Raw genomic sequence first — 20,769 nt, 5'->3', positions numbered from 1 at the left:
TCATAAGGGATAGTATTTCAGTTTTTTAGTTGAATACATTTTGAATAGATTTGAATTATAATGTAGTAGCAGCTGCATTATAAAAAAAATCTATTCTAATAAAGAAAAAACAATAAAGCTATCATTTTATTTTTATCAAGAAAAATTTAAAAAGTAAAGCAGAATGTCAAGCTTGAAATTATGCTGTGGATAAAAATGTAATATCAAATGTGAAAACAAGGCGTTCAGTTGAACATAACAACTTTAACCCTCTCTCTCTCTCTCTCTCTCTCTCTCTCTCTCTCTCTCTCTCTCTCTCTCTCTCTCTCTCTCTCTCTCTCTCTCTCTCTCTCATGAGTTCTTAAATAGATTTAGATAAATTGCGCGTTCAAATGAACAAACCCAAAAACGTAGCATTTTTATGATGAGTTTTTTATATTTAAGTTTTACTTTTCACAATAAAAAAAAACTAAGTTTTATTTTGTTTAAAGCCGTAATAGTTTAAATGAATACTTTTATACATTTAGCTATGCTAAATTTTTATCAATATTCCATCAGAATTGATTAGAGCGGCTTCCACACATAGAGATTTCCAGGTTTATTAAATTTTTATTTTTACGGGAAGCTAATTTCCTCTTACAGTAGTTTTTACTTATGTATAGAAAAAGCTAACTATCAATTCCAGGATTTTATTTGCTTCTGTATAAGCAACTATGCTTTTTCGTGTCGCGCTTCAACTTCTATGAGTATTATTATTTAATTAATGTTTTCATTCTCTCCCTACCTGCCCCCGTGTTTTAAGACAATCAAAAAAATGAGAGTGTAAATGATAAGCTGAATGGCGAAACATAGAGTTCACACGAAAATAGAGTTCACGCGAAATATAGAGTTCACACGAAAAATAATAATTATGAATATATGGAAAATCACGTAGTTATTAAACATCTCCGTAATAGAGAAGTTTAAAATCCATAGTTACAATGTCAAGTTCAAGGTAAAAAGAATTGGGAAACAGCTACCTGGAATATGTTACTTATGAATGCTAACATGGGCGCCAGCAGGATTTTTTACAAGGGGGGGGGGGGGGGGGCAAAACAAAATTTAACAGTGATATTTCAAAAACTACATAAATGTATCAATTTATCAAGTCATTTTATAAGACCAGTGACAACAAAAAATTAAAGAAAATATAAAAATAAAAACACAAGAATTAAATCATTGTTATTCAGTAAATAGAAATTGTAGTCGTCTGCGTTCACTTCCAAACTTATTTACAATTTGTTCCATAAATTCAGATTTTCTGGAGCGTATTTTTTCACAATGCACGCTCATCATGCAAAGGCCAGACAAACGCTCAGATTGCTAATAAAGCTAAATTATACCTAATAATGCTAAATTTTATAATAATATAATGATTAGTTAAAAAACATTAAATGATTTATTACATACAAATTAGACATTCCAAAAAACAAAACAAAAATTAAAATACGCAGGTTAATGCAAGTTAATCAAATTAAATATATATAATTATAATAATCAACATTTAGCAAGCAAAAAACACAAGGTAATAGTATTATTAAAATGAATATAGCACAATAAATTGGAAAAAATAAATAAATAGAAATACAATACAAACAAGAAACATTTTGCCAACAAACAAAAAAACAACAGCATAAAAAAGTAAATGAAACTGACACATTGACATCTTTCTTCGTTAGTTCGAAGTTTATTTGTTTGTGTAAGAACTTTGTTATTGTAATTCGATTTCTTTTTATTATTATTATTATTTCCTATATTTTCCTTTATTTTTCTTCCTCTCTTTTTTTTGTTTTCTATACTTCTCCTTTATCTATTGTTTTTTCTATTTATTCCTTTTTTATTTTTCTATGATCTTTTTCTATCATATATTTTTTTAAACTTTCATTCAAATATCTTTTTTTTAAAACATAAAATATGCCTTTATAAAAAAGCTTCCGCCATCGTGGAAGTCATTGCATTTGATAGTAATATTTGATTTTAAACGGTAGTAGTTTACATTAAAATGTGTAAACTATAAATGAGTTAAATTGATGAGATATCGAAATAAAATCTTCTAACAGTTAAAAGAAATTTTATGAATATTAAGTTTGTTATTTTGTTTTTTCAGGAGGGGGCAACTGCCCCCTCTTGCCCTTGCCTGCCGGCGCCCATGAATGCTAACTTCAATATATTCTATTATCTTTCGAAAAGACATTAAGAGAAAAAAATAACGGTATCTGTAATATACTCCCTAAAATGGACTCAAAATCATGCTAAGCTTCAAAAAAAGAAGGAAAAAAATTTAATTTAATGTTTCCATATTTCTTATAGCTAAAAAATTTAAGTTTTCCAGAGTTTACAATACACTTAACAAAACTCTTAGATAAATTAAATCACTAAAACGTCATTAACAAATTAATGTTGTTTTGTTATGAGTAGTGTGTTTTGTCATGAGTATTATGCTATGTTATAACGCTGATAATTAATGTAATAATAATAATAATAATAATAATAATAATAATAATAATAATAATAATAATAATAATAATAATAATAATAATAATAATAATAATAATAATAATAATAATAATAATAATAATAACAATAATAATAATAATAATAATAACAATAATAATAATAATAATAATAATAATAATAACAATAATAACAATAATAATAATAATAACAATAATAATAATAATAATAATAATAATGATAATAATAATAATAATAATAATAATAATAATAATAATAATAATAATAATAATAATAATAATAATAATAATAATAATAATAATAATAATAATAGTAATAATAACAATAATAGTAACAATAATAACAAAAATAATAGTAATAATAGTAATGATAAAAGAAATAATAATAATAATAACAATAATAATAATAATAATAATAATAATAACAATAATAATAACAATAATAACAATAATAATAGTAATAATAGTAATGATAATAATAATAATAATAATAATAATAATAATAATAATAATAATAATAATAATAATAATAATAATAGTAATAATAATAATAATAATAATAATAAGAAGAAGAAGAAGAAGAAGAAGAAGAAGAAGAAGAAGAAGAAGAAGAATAAGAATGATAATAAAAATAATAATAATTACAATAATAATAATAATAATAATAATAATAATAATAATAATAATAATAATAATAATAAAAACAATAAAAATAATAATAACAAAATAATATTATGTTATGTTAATAATAATAATAATAATGTTAATAATATAATGTTAACATGTTACCAGATAAAGTAATTAGTTCTCCAACTGTCAACAGTTTTAAAGCGAACCTCGATAAGCTTTAATGTTACTACAGCTCGCAGCTTTCCTTAGAGAAAGTTGCAATATGAGCTTCACAAAAACTAACTGTAATCTGATAATCTATAATTTGTATTTTGTCAATTATTATTATTTTTGTTGTAACAAATATATACTACTACTACTACTACTAATAATAATAATAATAATAATAATAGTAATAATAATAATAATAATAATAATAATAATAATAATAATAATAATAATAATAATAATAATAATAATAATAATAATAATAATAATAAGAATAAGAATAAGAATAAGAATAATAATAATAATAATAATAATAATAATAATAATAATATTAATAATAATAATAATAATAATAATAATAATAATAATAATAATAAGAATAAGAATAAGAATAAGAATAATAATAATAATAATAATAATAATAATAATATTAATAATAATAAAAATAATAATAATAACAAAATAATATTAATAAATTTTAGAAACAGTAAAACTAACAATAGGAACAACTTAAACAAAAATAGGTACAACAATACTAATAAGGTGCTTGTGTCAACTTTTTTAGCGCTGTCATAAAAAAAACATCTAAGTCGAGTTAACATAACTTTTTTAAAACTAAAAATATAAAATGGAAAACATCCCAAGAACTTTTATATTCCTAATTCATATTAAAAAATTAAATTACAAATAAATTTAATTACTAAAATGAAACATTTTACAGCTTTTATAATGAACTAAAAACCTTTGCAAAAATAGTTTGTTCTCAGTGTTCGTGTACTCAACGTGAATTTGAATTTGCTAATTTGCCAAACTTAAAACAGTGAATGTAACCTTCAGTATTTTCCATAGGTCACATTTTTATGATAAATGAGTTTTTTATATTTAAGTTTTACTTTTCACAACAAAAAACTTAAGTTTTGTTTTGTTTGTAGCCGTAATAGTTTAAGTGAATGCTTTTATACATTTAACTATGCTAAATTTTTATTAATATTCTATCAGAATTGATTACAGCGGCTTCCGCACATAGAGATTTCCAGATTTATTAAATTTTTATTTTTACGGGAAGCTAATTTCCTCTTACGGATTTTTTAAATTTATGTATAGAAAAAGCTAACTATCAATTCCAGGATTTTATTTGCTTCTGTATAAGCAGCTATGCCTTTTCGTGTCGCGCTCCTACAGTAGAATATCAATACCTTCTATAGAATATCAATACCTTCAATCTTTTTTTAAAACTAAAAATATAAAATGGAAAACATCCCAAGAACTTTTATATTTCTAGTTCATATTAAAAAATTAAATTAAAGATAAATTTAATTACTAAAATGAAACATTTTACAGCTTTTGTAATGAACTAAAAATCTTTGCAAAAATAGTTTGTTCTCAGTGTTTGTGTGCTCAACGTGAACTCGAATTTGCTAATTTGCCAAACTTAAAACAGTGAATATAACCTTCAGTATTTTCCATGGGTTTCCAAACTTCCTCGTGCTATTTGATTCTTATTTGCATTTGTTTAAAAATATAGTTTCAAAGTGTGACCCAATATCAGTGCCGAGTTCAACTTTAGCAGCAGTTTTTTTACAAGGAGAGAAACGCCAAAAAATTTCATTCGTCATCTGTAATTCTTGTGATTAATAAGAAACATTTCTCGAAAGAACGAGTTACTATTGATGAAACCTAGTAACTTGTTACAAATTATGGAAAAAAACCTATTTCGATTTTCGGTAGAATTAACGAAGACCAATCAATTCGACGAATATATAAGGGTTTAAAGAAGAATAGTTTTTTGACAATAATTTATGAGTTTTAGTAGTCGGCGTTCACTCGTAAACATGCGCAGCGAGATAAATTGTTACACTCCTGTAACCAACGATTAGATTACAAGTTGCAAAGTGTTACGATTATGTATAAACCAACTGTTAAACAATTGAAATATTGTGTGCGTTTTTCTATTTGTTCTTACATAATTGTGACTAGATAAATTACAACGAACTAAAAAAGATGCAATTATTCGTAATTTAAAAATATAAAACGCTTTTATTTCAGAAACTGAAGTAAAGGTCTGCCTCATAATTATGAATGACAAGAAGAGTTAATTTATGGCTGTTCCGCAATTTTACTAAAAGGTAAAGAACTTCGCAGACTTAAAGTCATCTATAAGAAATGAATGCAGTATTATATATTTTTGAGTAGTGAAAATGTTGTGGGTAAATTATCATCTTTTAGTACTTGCTTCAAGATTTTCTAAACTGTTGATTCTTGTAACAGTTAACTAACTAGTAAAGTTCAAGAAAGAATTTTAAATTGAGATATCAAATGACTTCTCAAAGATACTATTGAAGATTAACAACACTTTTAAAAAAGCTCACAAAGGAATAATATTTGCGATATTAAAAATGAGGCAGTTGTTAGTAACACTTAGTTTCCGAACCAGAAAACTTAAATTTAACTAGTGATATTTTGCATAATAGTTTGAGGAAGTGAAATCAGATTTTTAACCTAATTAAGAGTGAAAGTGGAAATTGAATTTAAGAACAATTAAGTAGAAGTAAATAAATTAAGAACGGGTTGACAAAAGAAAAGCAGTCAATGACTCTAATACCTTTCGAGTAACCTTTTACTGTTAAAAAGTTGTTATGAAGTTTAAAAGTCGTTAATTTAATAATTCATCTGCTTAATAAGTCGGTAAACATAGAAGTTGGTTTCTATCCATCACTGGAATTTGACTTCATTCTTTTCAAAATGTTTCCGATTTACTTTAATTCTCATTTTAAAAACGTGAAATTGACTCCTTGAAAACGTTTAAAAAGCCTTTAGGACATATCATGAGGCATATGTGACCGAAGAAGACTGTGAAGAGTAAGTGATAGAAAGGTATTTCTTATTTTTTAAAAGTTTTGTGTTAGACAATTCGCGAGGTTAGAATAATTTTGTTCTATCTCCATGTTTAAACGTTGGGAGAAAGTTTTTGATTTTTTCTTAAAGTAAAAATTGTTTAAAGTTTTAGCTGTAATTTAAAAAAAAAAAACAACAACTTATGCTTTAAATAATTTGTTTAAGCAAATTATTTAGAAAAAAATGTGTAAAATAAAGCGTGTTTTAAAAGTTATTATTGCTAACTAAAATTAACAACTCATTTTCTCCCAACTTTTAAAACGGGAGATAAAACAAAATAATTCTAACCTCGCGAATTGTTTCTTGATTTTTTATAGAGTATTTCAAAATTACTGTAACTTAATATCAAGAATCTTAGAACAGTAATAAAGGTAACCCAAGTTGAGATTACCTGGTTATAAATGAAACCCATTTTTAAGTTGTTTATGTTTATTCTATATTTACTATCATCTTTCAAATAATTGGAAATGTTTTCAAAAACAAGTGTTTATAATAAAAAATAGACGTGGATTTCAGTTAAACATTGAAGCTTGAGCGTTAAAAAAAACACTTGTTGAGTTTTTAAAAAATGTTTATGGATCTTATTATAAATTTTGCCTAATTTCTACATTAGCTACTGTAATGTGCAACTTTGGAAACCGAATTTCATGGCATATAATTTGAATTTCTTATAAGTTTCAAACTTTGGAAAATTTTTTAAAGAGATGTAAAATCTTTTATTCACCTGTAATTTAACGTAGTTGACTGGATTACTTACAAAAATAAATAAAACTAACAAAAAAATTTATTTATCATTACTGTCATAAACACGCTCTCTTGGTTTATTAGTACAGTGAACAAAATTAAAATAAAGTATAATAAACAACTAAACATCTGCTTAACATGGTTTTACATTAAGAAGTAGAGAAATTAATGTTTTTTCTACTTTAAAATTATATCACATCAAAAGCCACATCAAAAGCAACATTAACTTAAAACTTTATATTTAGAAATATTTTTAACTGTTTTCCGAAGTTCTGAGGACTATTGAAAATGAGTTCTACGGTAAGCAAATTTACTTTTTAATATAGTATTATTATATAGATAAAATTTCTTGGATAATCAGATATTATTAAATTTCATTACTTACTTATCAAATTTTTAACATTACTTAACTCATTAATAATCAACTGAGTAATTATAAATCTGGTAATACCTGACAAGAAAATCTAAGATAATAAAGGTTTTGGATCACTAATATTTTCAAAAATTCAGTGCAGCATTTACTATTATCTCATCATAAGTTGTTACGTTACTAATTTATAAATTTAGCATAATTAAACTTAAAACGTTATTATTACTGATTTATATTACAGCTTGTAAAAGATGTTGCTGAAACGGACTGCATAAAAAACTATGAAGTATTTGATATGCCTATAAACTTGGTTTCCAAAATAGGTGAAGGAACATCGGCTTCAGTCTTCAAGTATAGCTTAGGAAACAAACAAACGGCCGTGAAGTTGATTAAAACCCAATTTTCTCAAAGAAAAACAATGCTAATTGCAACAAAATTAAAAAAACTACAACATAAAAACGTTGTAAACTTTCTAGGTTATTCTGTAAGGCCAACCGCTTTGTTTTTTGAATTATGCGCCACTAATATTGAACAAATGGAAGTCAATAATCTGTCTCAGCTCATTGATCTCCTAAATGAAGAGAAAATTTTTTTATTTCAACAAAGATTAGATTTTCTTTTACAAATGTCAGAAGGAATTGAATATTTGCACGAACACAATATAGTTCATAGAGATATCAAGCTTTCAAACATTTTAGTGACAGGGCATCAGTACAATGTAACTTTAAAAGTCAGCGACTTTGATGACTTTGTTGATATAAAAGCAACAGTTACATGTAATATGACGAAGCCCAACAATCAAGGAATGACCCTTGCCTACACAAGTCCTGAACTGTGTAATTGTGAGGTGGAATCTCCAAACAAAAAATCCGATATGTACGCTCTTGCAATAACTGCATTCGAGCTTTTTAGCAGTTTTTCCACAGCATGGCATGGTGTTATACCATTGTTTAAAGATATACTTTTGCTTGATGCAATCAAATCTGGAAAACGACCAAACATAAGCCACATTACCGGTTTATATACGGAAAATACAATTAATGTGGTTAAAGTTACTAACCTGATCGAGACTACATGGCAAGACAATCCAACGGCTAGACCAACCATATCTGAGGTAATAAAAAAAGAAAAGCTTTAATTTCACTTTCACTTTGAAATTTAGATATAAAAATATACTAAAGATATATATAACAAGCTCATTAAAAACATTTTTTTAGTGGAGAGAAACAGTGTCAAGTATAATAACATCTGTCATGGTAGGTGACCTTTCATGTTTTAGCTATAGCATTAACAAACATTTTTATTGCAAACTTGTAATTTATTTAATTCAAAAGTTGTTTTTTTAATATGCATCCTCACATACCTATTCATTAAAAATTGACTACCACGCCCACCTTTATACTAGGCTAAAAATAAAACTTCTGAAAATTTATTTCATGCAATGTGAGAGTAACAAGAGTAGTACAATATTCCAAATGTTATTTAACACAGTTCATTATAAATACTTATATTAAATTAGGGTGCACCAATTCAAGCATGTGACATAAATACATCAACATTGCAGGTTTGTTTTTTTTTAAATAGAACATGCAAGCAAGAAAACTTGCAACTTCTACAGACTTTTGAGTAATTCACTTTTAAAGAAGTAGTTCTGAAAATAACCCTTCAATAGCACACAAATTTCTTCCTAACTATTTCAAAAATACAATTATAGGTATCAAGTAGCATTCAGCCATATCATGAAGAGAAGATAGTAAATAAATGTCAGGTAACAAACCCATTAGGTTACTAGCTCAACAATGATAACAACAAAGAGCATTTATATAACTTAGACTTTAGTAATTATCATTATAATATTTATAATAATTAAAATATATATTACAATAATTATAATAAACTTTATATTAAAATTTACTTTTGCTGCAGAATTTTATTCATATAAATCCAGAGGGAAAAAAAAACAACATTTTGACTGTCCTATGTTTTTATATTGTAAATAGCAAGCCAATTTTTTAGGAGAAACTCAGTGATTAAAAATTATAATTTTAGAGAAAACGACTTTCTCCAATTGAGGCAGCAAAGCACTATATTTCATTAAAGGAAGATCCAAGTTATTTAAAAAGAGAATTTATTAACCAAACAAAAGGTCAGAAAACTTGTCAGAAAATATATTTCTACAAACTTTCTAATGTAAAAAAAAGAATATCAGAATGAAATATTACATAACAGATATCAAATATGGTTTTACTTGTATAGGTTTTGGAGTGTTTGCATGCAAAAGCTTAAAAAAAGGAGAATTCATAGTAGAATATAGGGGGGATTTCGTTGCAAAAAGCACACTGGAAAATAAAGAAAAGTTATACGAAGAAACAAATGCTGGCAGTTATGTTTATGACTTTTTACACAAAAATATTGAATACTGGTACTAAACTAAATTTTATTCTAAAATTCATCTAAATTTTATAATGTTTTCTTTATTTATATTGATATTCTTTTAAAACAAAAATTTTTATTTAGCATTGATGCAACTCCATACAATGAATACTTAGGACGCTATGTTAATGACTCAAAATACTTTGCAAATGCATACATGAAAAAGATTTTGCATTGTGATGTTCCTCATTTATGTTTATTTGCTTTGAAAGACATTTGTGTTGGTGATGAAATTCTCTACTTTTATGGAGTTGATAATCTAAAGTGGCATGCTGAGGTTTTTTTTTATTTTCTTCTCAAGTTTTAACTACTTATTTTTATATTTTGCCAATTATTTGCATTCCCTGGTGATTTACTTAAAATGTTACTAAAAAACCTTTTTTTAACTCAGGAATTTCAAATGAAGACAGAGCAAAAAAGAATATCAAAGGTAAAAAAACCTTTTAAAAATTTTATCCACACTTTATAAGATAATAACTGTGTGCACAACGATTTAATAATACCCAAATAAATTGTTTTGTAATAAACAAAGTTTGCTGCACCCTACCTCTAAAATCATTTTCACATTGTTAGAGCTGTTCTGTTTTTAGGGCTATCATAAATTACACTTTTTTTTTTCTTCACAAGGATGAATAATAATTTAAGTGAGAAAGATTTATTTTTGAGAACAATTTACTGATTTTTTTAGTTCTAAAGTTAATTTTTGATTTTGAAGCATTATTTTCTTGTTATCTCAAAGTCAATTTTAAAAAACAAGACATTTTTGAAATTTTTTTTATATTCATGTTATATTCACTCCTGTTACTAAAAAAGTATAATCAAAAAGTGTTTATTTTATATGAGAAAATTGATCATTTTCTTTTTATTGAAAAAAAAACAACAAACATTTAGATTGAAAAATTACAAAGACCGAAAAATGGCATAGAACCAGTTGAGAAAAGTGCACAGTTAGATAAAGACAAAGAAGTCAGAAGTGATGTACAGTTTAATAAAGTCACAAAATTGGCAGCTACAGATTGTGATGAAAAAGACAATATTCAAGTAAATATTTCTAAAAAAAGACTAAATGAATATATAACAAACATACATGATATTATTATTTAAAAGCAAAATTTTTTTGGCAAAAAAAGCAAACTTCCTTCATATGTTTTGCAACATACTTATAACAGATTCATTATTTTAATTATATTACTTCTTGTATTTAATCTTAAAGGTTCATCTGATGTACTCTAACCCTAAAAATATTCTTAATAAAGTAAGGATATTTTAAATATAGGGAGTAATATTTTTTTAAAACCTAGTATTTATAAGCCAAATCAAACTCATAATGAAAATTCAAAAGATATTTGATTTCTACTTTGATTATGTTAATTCTATTTCTTTTTCAATTGTTATTATACTTTTTTCATCATTGGTTTTGGCTAGTGACTTTATCAATTATCAAAAAAAAAAAAAGAAAAAGAAAAAAGAAACATCTTTTTATTTTATTTATAATAGATTTTTTCATCAATCACCCAAGAACATCAAAGTGAAAAAGAGTCTTTACCCCAAACTCCACAGGTATACTGCTTTTGTAAACAAATTCATGCTTTTTAATATTTGAAGATTGATTAAAACTAATTGATCATTTGAGAGCAAAAATATTCAGCATTTCAAACTTTAATGGAAATATTTTATGTGCAACAAATGATATAGATTTTTAAAAATTTAATTTAAAGTCCTGTGATGAAGAAAGAATTGATACTCTAGAAAATGAAAGCACATCAAGATCAGATTCCAGTGAGGTATGTGAAGTTTTAACTTTAATTTACTACCACTTTGCATTTATGATATGATTTGATTTAAACAAAATGCTAATGATTTTTTAGGATGACATTGATTTTGAAGCTCTTAACTACAACTTAGTTTTAGAGGTAAATTTATTATTTTATTTGTTAAGCTGAAAACAATTTTAAATACACAAAATGTTTTTTTAAATACACAAAATGTGTTATTTAATTTAATTTTTTAAATGTTATTTGATTATGAATAACTTTTCCATGTTTAAAGTGATCAAAATCAAGTTAAGTTTATTGCTGTTTGATTTATTTTTGATTAATGTAGCAAATATCTTAATCACATTTCTTTGCAGATATCCGATATTAAAAATGCCAAAATAGCTTCAAGCACTTTTATGATAGATGATGTGACAGACAAATCTCAGGTAAAAATTAAGTTGACTTTTTAATAAAAAATATTTTAAATACTTAACATTTTAAAAACTAAGAAAAACACTGATTTTATACTAAACATATTAAATCTTTCTTAGCATTATATGAAATAAAATCAAGAAAAACTATTAAAAAAGAAAACATCTCTTACTTCATACTATTGTTAAATATTCTAGGTAGGTCAAAACAGCCAACCAAAATTGCCTGATGAAGAAATGCCTAAAAAAGTTAAGGTACCTTTGAAAAATACATTTTTTTTACACAATTTATAAATCAATCTGAATAAAGTTAAATCCCAAAATTTTCAGAAATTGAAATTTAAAATTCTAAACTTTAGAATGTAAGAAAAAAGAAGCCACATCGATTTTGCATTTTTTGTAAAAAGTTTACATCATATTTAACAAGACACATAAAGCTTATGCACAAAAGTCATCCAGAAGTTGAAGTTGCATCATCAATTAAATCAAAAAAAGAAAGAGATGAAGCTTTTGGAATGTTTAAAAGAAAAGGGATTTTGGAAGTCAATGTAGCTGAAGCTGGAAAAGCGGAACCAAAATATGAAAGAGAACGAGAGGCTCAAAAATATAAGGAAATTAGTTATTGCAGTCAATGCCTTGTGTTTGTTTCAAAACGATTCTGGCACAATCATGTGAAGTCGTGTCAAAAACACTCATGTCAAAAAGTTCTTCCTGTTCCAGTGGGGCTTCTAAGATTACCTGAAGAAGCAAGATTAAGTGATGAATTTAAAAAAAACATTTTATCACATTTTCGAACAGATAAAATTGGTCAGATTTGCCTAAAAGACATAACAATTCTTAAAATTGGTTCAGTCTTTTATGATAAAGAAAAGAGGAAACTTGATAAAGTTATGGAAGCAAGAAGCTCTGTCAGAAACGCCATGAGACAATTGGCACATCTTTACAACCTATTTTTACACTGCAAAAACTTACCAACACAAAGTAATGATTCTAGTAGTATGTTTTTGCGCTCTAACTTCTTTGCCTTAAGAGAAGCAATAGATATTTTTACAAAAAAGGCAGATTCAGGCATCAAAGCTGGTTTAAAACAAAATTTATTTTATTTAATAAAACGTGCTGCAAAAGTTCTTAAAGCATTATATTTATCAGAAGCAAATGACAATGATGCTAGTGAAACTGACAAGTTTGTTAGTGTTTTAGAAATGTGGGAGGACTTTATCTTTGGAGATGCCACTTACCAACTAAATAAAAACAAAAACGTAAAATCTCGTAAACCATCTGAACTTCCAGTTGAAGAAGATGTGATTGCTTTTCGCAATTTTGTAATTACAAAAATGGCAGATTTAGCAAAAGATTCCTACCAATGGTTTGACTCTGAATGTTTTGTTGAGCTTCGGGATTGCGCATGTGCAAGACTTACATTGCTAAATGCTAGAAGAGGTATGGAATTACAACTATTGTTTTTATACTATTTAACAAATTCTAAAATAATATCAGCTATTAACATCATATCATTTCAGGATGAACTACTTCCATATAACTTGCATAATCTTAGTTTGTTATAATTACAAATACAATTTTATCTAAGCTTAAGAAAAAAAAAATTAGAGCTTGTAACTGATGTTAATGTAATTTTAAATAGTGTTAATTTAGCAACATAACCTTGTGGTTTTTTACTATAAAAGATATTTTGTAAAACATAAAGGTTTTCAACTAATATTTGTGAGATTGACATAAAAGCTTGTTGTTCTCACAAACTTTGTGGCTTTAAAATCTGTTTACTTCATTTTTTATGTTATTTGTATACAAGATCTTTTTTTAAAATCTATGCCTACTTTTTAAGTGATATAACAAGGTCAAGAATTATAACACATGATTAATAAATCAATAGTTTCTGCTAAAAAATAAAAAATAAAAAAAAAAAAAAACAAGAATCCTCATAAAACAGTATTTGAGATTTTTCTTTGATTAAAGTAAAATTGTTCTTTGAATAGAATATTAACAGATTTAAATAATACAAATAATTAATTATATTGGTAAACTAAACAAACCTAGTATATTAAACATATGAAATGGTAGATCATTATTATAAATATATGGCAAAAATATAAAGGCTAAGTGTCAATAAATATCTTCTTTTTTTTTTTACTTTTATAATAATAATAACAGTAGTAGTAATAATTATTATTATTATTATTATTTTACTTTTAATGTATTTTATTTAATAATATCATTATAACTTTATATATTTTATTTAATAATATTATTTTTAATATTACTATTTATTATTATTACTATTATTATTATCTTTATTATTACTATTATTACTATTATTATTATTAGTATTATTTTTGTTATTATTATTATTATTATTATTATTATTATTATTATTATTATTATTATTATTATTATTATTATTATTATTATTATTATTATTATTATTTTTATCGATACTATTATTACTACTATTATTGTTATTATTGTTATTATTATTATTAATATTATTTTATTATTATTGTTATTATTATTATTATTATTATTTTATTATTATTGTTATTATTATTATTATTATTATTATTATTATTATTATTATTATTATTATTATTATTATTATTATTATTATTATTATTATTATTATTATTATTATTATTATTATTATTATTATTATTATCATTATTATTATTATTATTATTATTATTATTATTGTTATTGTTATTGTTATTGTTATTGTTATTATTATTATTATTATTATTGTTATTATTATTATTATTATTGTTATTCTTATTATTATTATCATTACTATTATTATTATCATCATTATTACTACTAAGGACAATAATGATAACTATTATTATCATTATTGTCCTTATTCAAATGTCTTAATATTATATTTAGTGTTTATATATACAAAATGTGATATATATTAGAAAAACAAATAAAAGGATAATCTAATTAAAAAAAATTAAAATTTTGAAGCTTTTTTTTTTTTATAAAAGTAGTTATATAAAACAAACTTTAAATTTTATATTTGCATTTTACATATAAGGTGGTGAACCAGCCAGGCTTCATCTTGATGAATACCAACAAGCTATTGAAAACACATGGATAGACAAACAACACTTGCTTGATCTAGATGAGATTGATCAAAAGCTAGTTGAAACTTTAAAAATAACTTTTATGTCTGGAAAAGGAAACAATCATCTAGTTCCTGTTCTTATTCCTCCAGATACCCTTCCAGCATTAAAAATTATAGCTAATAGCGATATAAGAAGAGAGGTAAATATACCAGAAGGAAATAAGTTTTTATTTGCATGTACAAGAAATTCTGAAGGACATACATCTGGTTGGAATGCTGTTCATAGTGTCATTCAAAAATTAAATCTAAAAAAACCAGAAAACTTGAAAGCCACTACAAATCGACATAGAGTGAGTACATTATTTTCTGCCCTTGATTTACCTGAAAAGGATAGAGCAGTATTTTTTAAGCATATGGGCCATTCAAAAGAAATAAATGAAAACACCTACCAAGTACCACTTGCCTTGATGGAGATAACTAAAGTTGGAAGACATCTTCTTAATTTTGATTCAAGTAGGTTTAACTTTTTATTATAATTTGAGAATTTATCATACAGATGTTTGATGTAGGAAAAAGAGCACTTAAGCTCAGCTCTTAGAAAAAACTAGAAAAAAAAAAAATTTTAAAAACTTATATCTTTTTGATTTTATTTTCTTAAAAAGATGGAAGTTGTTCCAAGACACTTAATGAGAGCTCAAGTTTCCCTCAAACTATTAATCTTGTATCTAACAAAGCTGATGTTGAACCTAAAAATGACATAGATAAAGCTTATGCAGATTCATCAGCTGAAAGTCAAAAAGGTAGTTACAGTTTTTGTTAAATTTGTGGTAAAGTATTTTATGTTTTCTTAATAATATAAGAAAAAGTCTTTTTGCATAAATTTGCACAAAAAGTCCAAACTTATGCAGAAATTTAAGCATTTAAGAGCTGTTCTAATGTTTCTAAATTTACTGTTTTTACTTTAGTTTCCATAATATCCCATAAATTTTATCTTATATTTTGGCTAAAACTTTTTCATTTAATTCAGCTTTTAATAAATAAAAGTACTTTGTTTCAAAAGTTTCGCATTCTTATTTAAATTTAAGCTACCTTTTGAAATCAAGTAAAAGGTCAAAAATTACCTCAGTGTAACTGAATGATCTACATTCAAAATTCTAAACACTGTTCTTAATTTGACTGTCAGATTTTAGTATTGTTTATTATTTATTTTTTGTAACTTGTATCATTTGTTCTCTTAGAAATTGTGAAAAGAAACAAAAAGAGACAAAAAGTGGAAGAACCACAAAAAGATTTGGCAGGTATCTAATTATTTAGTAACAAATATAATTTTTAATTAGTTTTTTTGAAATGGTTAACTGTTTGAATGTTTCTGAGATATAAATAAAACTATCTGTAAACTAGAGAATCATATTTATAATAAATAATGTTTCTATAAAATTTGGCAGCCAACAATTATTGGCTTAGAAAAAAAAAAAAAATTTTAAAGCTTTTTAAAACATTTTAAAGCTTTTTAAAGATTAAACAAACAAAACAAAACAAAACAAAAAAACAAATGACTGAAATAAAAGAGAAATACCTCAAGACACATGGCGCTCCAGTGTTATTCATCACATTTTTATTTGCTAAAATAAAAAAAACAAAAACAAAACATACAGAATAAATGAAAAAATTAAAATATATTAAACATTTAAAAAAAGTCATAACAAATAAACCAGATTTAACATGACTAAACTTCTCCTAATAGTTATATATATACTCTACACAAGTATCATGTAAACATGATAGTGGTGTAGAGTATAAATACATATATATATGTGTGTGTATCTTTTTTTTGAAAAATATTTCTTTTTTATTTTGCACAAATATGCTCTAATTATTATTATCATTTTTTTCTTTTTATTTTTTAGAAAGAGAGTATCATGTTTGGGTGCAAAGAGATGAAAAAATACTGCTGGACAAATTTCAAAGTTGCATTGATGACAACAAAATGCCAAGTAATCTCCATTTTTAAAAACTATGAAATCTTTTACGCTAAGAACTATGCTTTTGATTATGTTTTACAATCTGAAACATAATCATGAGCATAAAAAATAACAAATAAATATTTTAAAACCATAGTTCTATATAAATTATAGATATACATTTATAAATAATTATTGATAATCTTAATTTCTGCTTAACTAATAAAAAATATAAAACAAACAAATAAGAGATATAAAAAGGCAATATTTCAAACTACATCATGAAAAAAAAAAGATTTAGAACACTAACTGTTTTTTTATTTGGATGTGCTAGCAAAGAAGATCTCTAACTTATTTTTTTTTTTAGGTAAACAAGAGTTGCTTGAGTTTTTGGAAGAGTTTTTGAAGGAAATTCCATATAAAACAGCTCGAACCAAACTTACAAATGAACGAATGAAAAGTTTAAATAAAAAGAAAGAACGTTTAAAAGATATTAACATTTTATAATCATAGTTATTTTTCCTTTCTTGCGATTTTTGATTCTATTAGGGATCCTAAAAATGAATTACTTGCTTGTATTTGAGTTTAGTCACCTAGATTTGCTTTAACACTTTGCCTTTGTCTAACAGATGCTTTAATTAATGCTACAGCAGCAAATAATCAGAATTGGAAAATATGTGTATTAACTTGAACTGCTAACAAACAAAAGCGCGTCAAAGATTATCGCATCGTGCTAATTTCTTTCCTTGTAATGCTGTTGAATTTATTATAAAAGTTCTCAAAGAACTTTGTTTTTTATTTCACGGCAACCGAAATTTTTTAAACATTTGAACGGAGAGGTCGTTTTCTTGTAATAGGGAAAGATGTTTTTGAAGCATAAAAGTTGTTACAAAAAGCCTACAAATCTGGTGGCGGATTTTAAAATTCGTTAGATATTAAAAGTCGGGCTCATAAAAAACTTAATTTTCATATTCAAGTTTTTTTTTTCGTGCCACGTACCTTTTTCCTCAAATAAAAACTTGTTCTTCTAATTTTTAATTTCTAAGTCAAACGATTTCAAATTTATGTAGGCTTATGCAAACAAAGTGTTTTGCTAATTGGCTTAAATTTTTTTCAAAATGACAAAATAAAAATTTTTGATCAAGATTCAAAAAAGAAAGCTGACATGCTATTGTTTTTTTACATGGTCGCTTTAAACTTTTTCTATTAATCTTTTGATAATGGCTCCTTTTCCATTACTTGGTAATCTTTCATGACTTGTGACACAAAGTAAAATTCAAATGTAATATCATAATAATTCATTAATTGACCTAAGTTATAAAACTTAGTGCAACTTTTTTAACTTTACACATCTATCCGTAAAATAATTTTCTAATTAGGAAATCGTCCTTTGAGTGAAAATATTTCTTTATTAAATTTAAATTTAAGATTAGAAGCGAACTTTATCTATTTAAAAGTAAAATTTTGCATGTTGGTGATAATTTTTACATTTTTTCAAACATGCCAGAATTTGAACAACATTTAAAAGAAAACTAAAACTGACTGCAACATAAGCTATTTGCTCATTTTTAAAAACATCCCAAATTGTGTTTAAACATTTTTTAATTATTGCAGTAAACTGTTTTCTTTCTCTTTTACCTCTTATCGTCATTATCCTATGATTTTCTTAAACATCATTTCATAATATCAGAAATTCTATTTCCTTTGTATTTGCACATACTAGTTGAGACCGAGGAGTAGCTGCCTCTCGGAAGAAATAAAATAAGTTTTAAGATTAGAAATAGTAAAAATGTTTTTGGGGAGATGTCTAGACTCACGGAGATGAATAAGTTTAACTGCTATGCATAGTTGACAAACATACACAACAAAACACCGGATTGTTTTATATATGCTTGTCTTTTTACAATGTTAACACGTACTAAAGTTTAATGAGCGCGGTTAAAAGAATTTAAAATTTATATAACCCAAAAGAAACATTTTTGTATAACGCAGGTTTAATTCGAACCTTAAACGCGGTTTGATCAGAATTAGAACCATCCACTATGCCACGCGAACTTTAGGATAAGTTGTTGTTATTTTAAATATGTACGCATTTTCCAAACAAAAACTTCCTTCACTGTATTACTGCTAACAAAGAAGATTTACGAAATCATATACACAAAAATTTTTTTTACACTAAATTTTATGCTAATAATAAATTGTAGGGGATGAGATGGGGAAAAAGAAAAACATCTGTGCTTTGTAATACATATATGTCCTCAGGCCCATAATTGTGTCACAGAGGGGTTTCGAAGAGACTACAGCACTAACAGCCATAATCTACACCACCGTTTAATTCCACAACTAGGGTAAAATGAGCACGTATTCAAATTTTGAAAGCTATTATCTATTTATTGTTTTAATTTTTTTCTTTCTCTTCTTCTTTTCATCATCATATATTTCAATGATCATCTTAAATGCTATCCTTTCCTAACATCAAAAATTTTTTTTTTTACTTTTTACTTTTTACATGTTGCCTAAATAAATAAATAAATAAAACTGATTAAGATATTATAAAGATATTCAATTTTAATCGAGTAAAGATATAACTTTCAGAAATACTTTCGAGACAATTTTTTTCTCGTACGATGAACATTCAAGCAATTTAAGAAAAAAATAACCTACTTACGGCTTCGTGTTTATTGACGTCCATTTACTGTTTGCAGAACTGTTTTCAAACTTTAAAAAAAAATTAATTTATTCCAAACAGTATAAACAAAGTGTATAAAAGTTATGAAGGTTTATAAATAATGAGTCGTATAACATTTTTTTACTTTTTTTTTTTTGCAAAAAATATCGACCAAGAGACAACATTAACATAATCAGACAATTCCGTGTATTTATTTATCTATTTTTTTTTATTTAGTAATTCTTTTGATAATAACCAAACAAACAAAAAAAATCAAAAAAATGCGGTTTCATTAATTCTTATTAATTAATTTTATAAAGGAAGATGTTTTGCAGTCGGAAACATGCGACGCATTAAAACAAACTTTTATATACGTGTAGTCCTAGTATAGCTTTTAAAGATATTTTTTATTAAGGTCTACATAAAAAAATCAGAAAAATTAAGGGCTACACGAAGTTTTTAGAAAATATTATTAAAACTTTTTTTTTATATCAAGTTTACATAAAAGCTATAAACAAAGACGTTAATAGGCCAAAATTAAAATTTAATGAATATTTTAGCTAAAACACAGTGTCGCCCTTAACGCGGTTTCTTTACCATGAAGACCTAATAGCGCTCTTAGAAGTATATATATATATATATATATACATATACATATATATAATTTTTGTAAATATTGCAAAATAACGCGATATTTTTTTATGCATGTTTTATAAAATCATTAAAAATACTTTGTTTCTTTAATTCGAAACTTTTTTGGTTACGTTTTTTAATCGTTTTGCACATTTCACCATGCAAAATCATGCGCAAATTAACAATGATTCTGTTACAAAGCTGCCGTTAGCCGAACGCGAGTTTAATACGAAAGTTGCATTTTTCTTAAGCAATGCTTCATAAAAATAATGTTACTTAAATGAGCATAACTTTTTTTGTAATGATTCTTTTTTCATAAAGTTTTCACCATTTTATTACAAATTCAGAGCTCTTTCGAACCATATATAAAACTTGAATAAATAAATGGTTTGAAATTTTTACACACATACCTACTTAATGAATGAAGGTGTATTCTATGTAAAACCGAGAAATTGATTAAGCTTCCTGCAAG

The 20,769-nt window shown here is 24.9% G+C and overlaps 2 protein-coding genes and 1 long non-coding RNA gene across 20 annotated transcripts in view; 1 reads left to right on the top strand and 2 right to left on the bottom strand.

Annotated features, from left to right (window-relative positions):
• LOC149894028 (NACHT, LRR and PYD domains-containing protein 10-like) overlaps window positions 1-20,769 on the bottom strand; it is a 60,103-nt gene that overhangs the window by 38,970 nt on the left and 364 nt on the right. The gene's annotated exons all lie outside the window — the stretch shown is intronic.
• LOC149894030 (uncharacterized) lies at window positions 7,099-17,590 on the top strand. Of its 3 annotated transcripts, XM_090076595.1 has the most exons (21): window positions 7,102-7,268; window positions 7,580-8,452; window positions 8,556-8,594; window positions 8,858-8,902; window positions 9,053-9,106; window positions 9,388-9,484; window positions 9,595-9,760; window positions 9,856-10,048; window positions 10,163-10,201; window positions 10,663-10,812; window positions 11,269-11,331; window positions 11,490-11,555; window positions 11,640-11,684; window positions 11,903-11,974; window positions 12,158-12,214; window positions 12,319-13,399; window positions 15,006-15,548; window positions 15,698-15,835; window positions 16,274-16,333; window positions 16,943-17,029; window positions 17,364-17,590. In XM_090076595.1, the coding sequence occupies exons 1-21, from the start codon at window positions 7,257-7,259 to the stop codon at window positions 17,501-17,503; spliced, it is 4,020 nt and encodes a 1,339-aa protein (XP_089932721.1). In that variant the 5' UTR covers window positions 7,102-7,256; the 3' UTR covers window positions 17,504-17,590. The 3 variants fall into 3 exon arrangements, with proteins under 3 accessions (XP_089932722.1, XP_089932721.1, XP_089932723.1); XM_090076596.1 differs by lacking the exon at window positions 11,640-11,684 and having other exon boundaries at window positions 7,099-7,268; XM_090076597.1 differs by lacking the exons at window positions 7,102-7,268; window positions 7,580-8,452; window positions 8,556-8,594; ... (4 more) ...; window positions 9,856-10,048; window positions 10,163-10,201 and adding an exon at window positions 10,540-10,596 and having other exon boundaries at window positions 10,687-10,812.
• On the bottom strand, window positions 7,724-20,269 carry LOC149894029 (uncharacterized). Of its 16 annotated transcripts, XR_016449162.1 has the most exons (10): window positions 19,665-20,269; window positions 17,590-19,465; window positions 16,612-16,657; window positions 14,999-15,639; window positions 13,198-13,390; window positions 12,932-12,983; window positions 12,133-12,200; window positions 8,702-8,744; window positions 8,399-8,447; window positions 7,724-7,909 (listed from the first exon to the last, which is right to left on the bottom strand). It is a non-coding gene; the product is annotated as an uncharacterized LOC149894029 (long non-coding RNA). The 16 variants fall into 16 exon arrangements; XR_016449160.1 differs by having other exon boundaries at window positions 12,932-13,390; window positions 19,665-20,268; XR_016449161.1 differs by lacking the exon at window positions 8,702-8,744 and having other exon boundaries at window positions 19,665-20,268.

This window comes from Hydra viridissima, unplaced genomic scaffold (assembly GCF_058129835.1).
Source record: "Hydra viridissima isolate aposymbiotic clone 2 unplaced genomic scaffold, HvirCarnegie_v1 scaffold_1, whole genome shotgun sequence".
NCBI lineage: Eukaryota > Metazoa > Cnidaria > Hydrozoa > Anthoathecata > Hydridae > Hydra > Hydra viridissima.
Note: the sequence above shows the minus strand (reverse complement) of the source record. Positions and strands in the feature narration are given on the sequence as shown.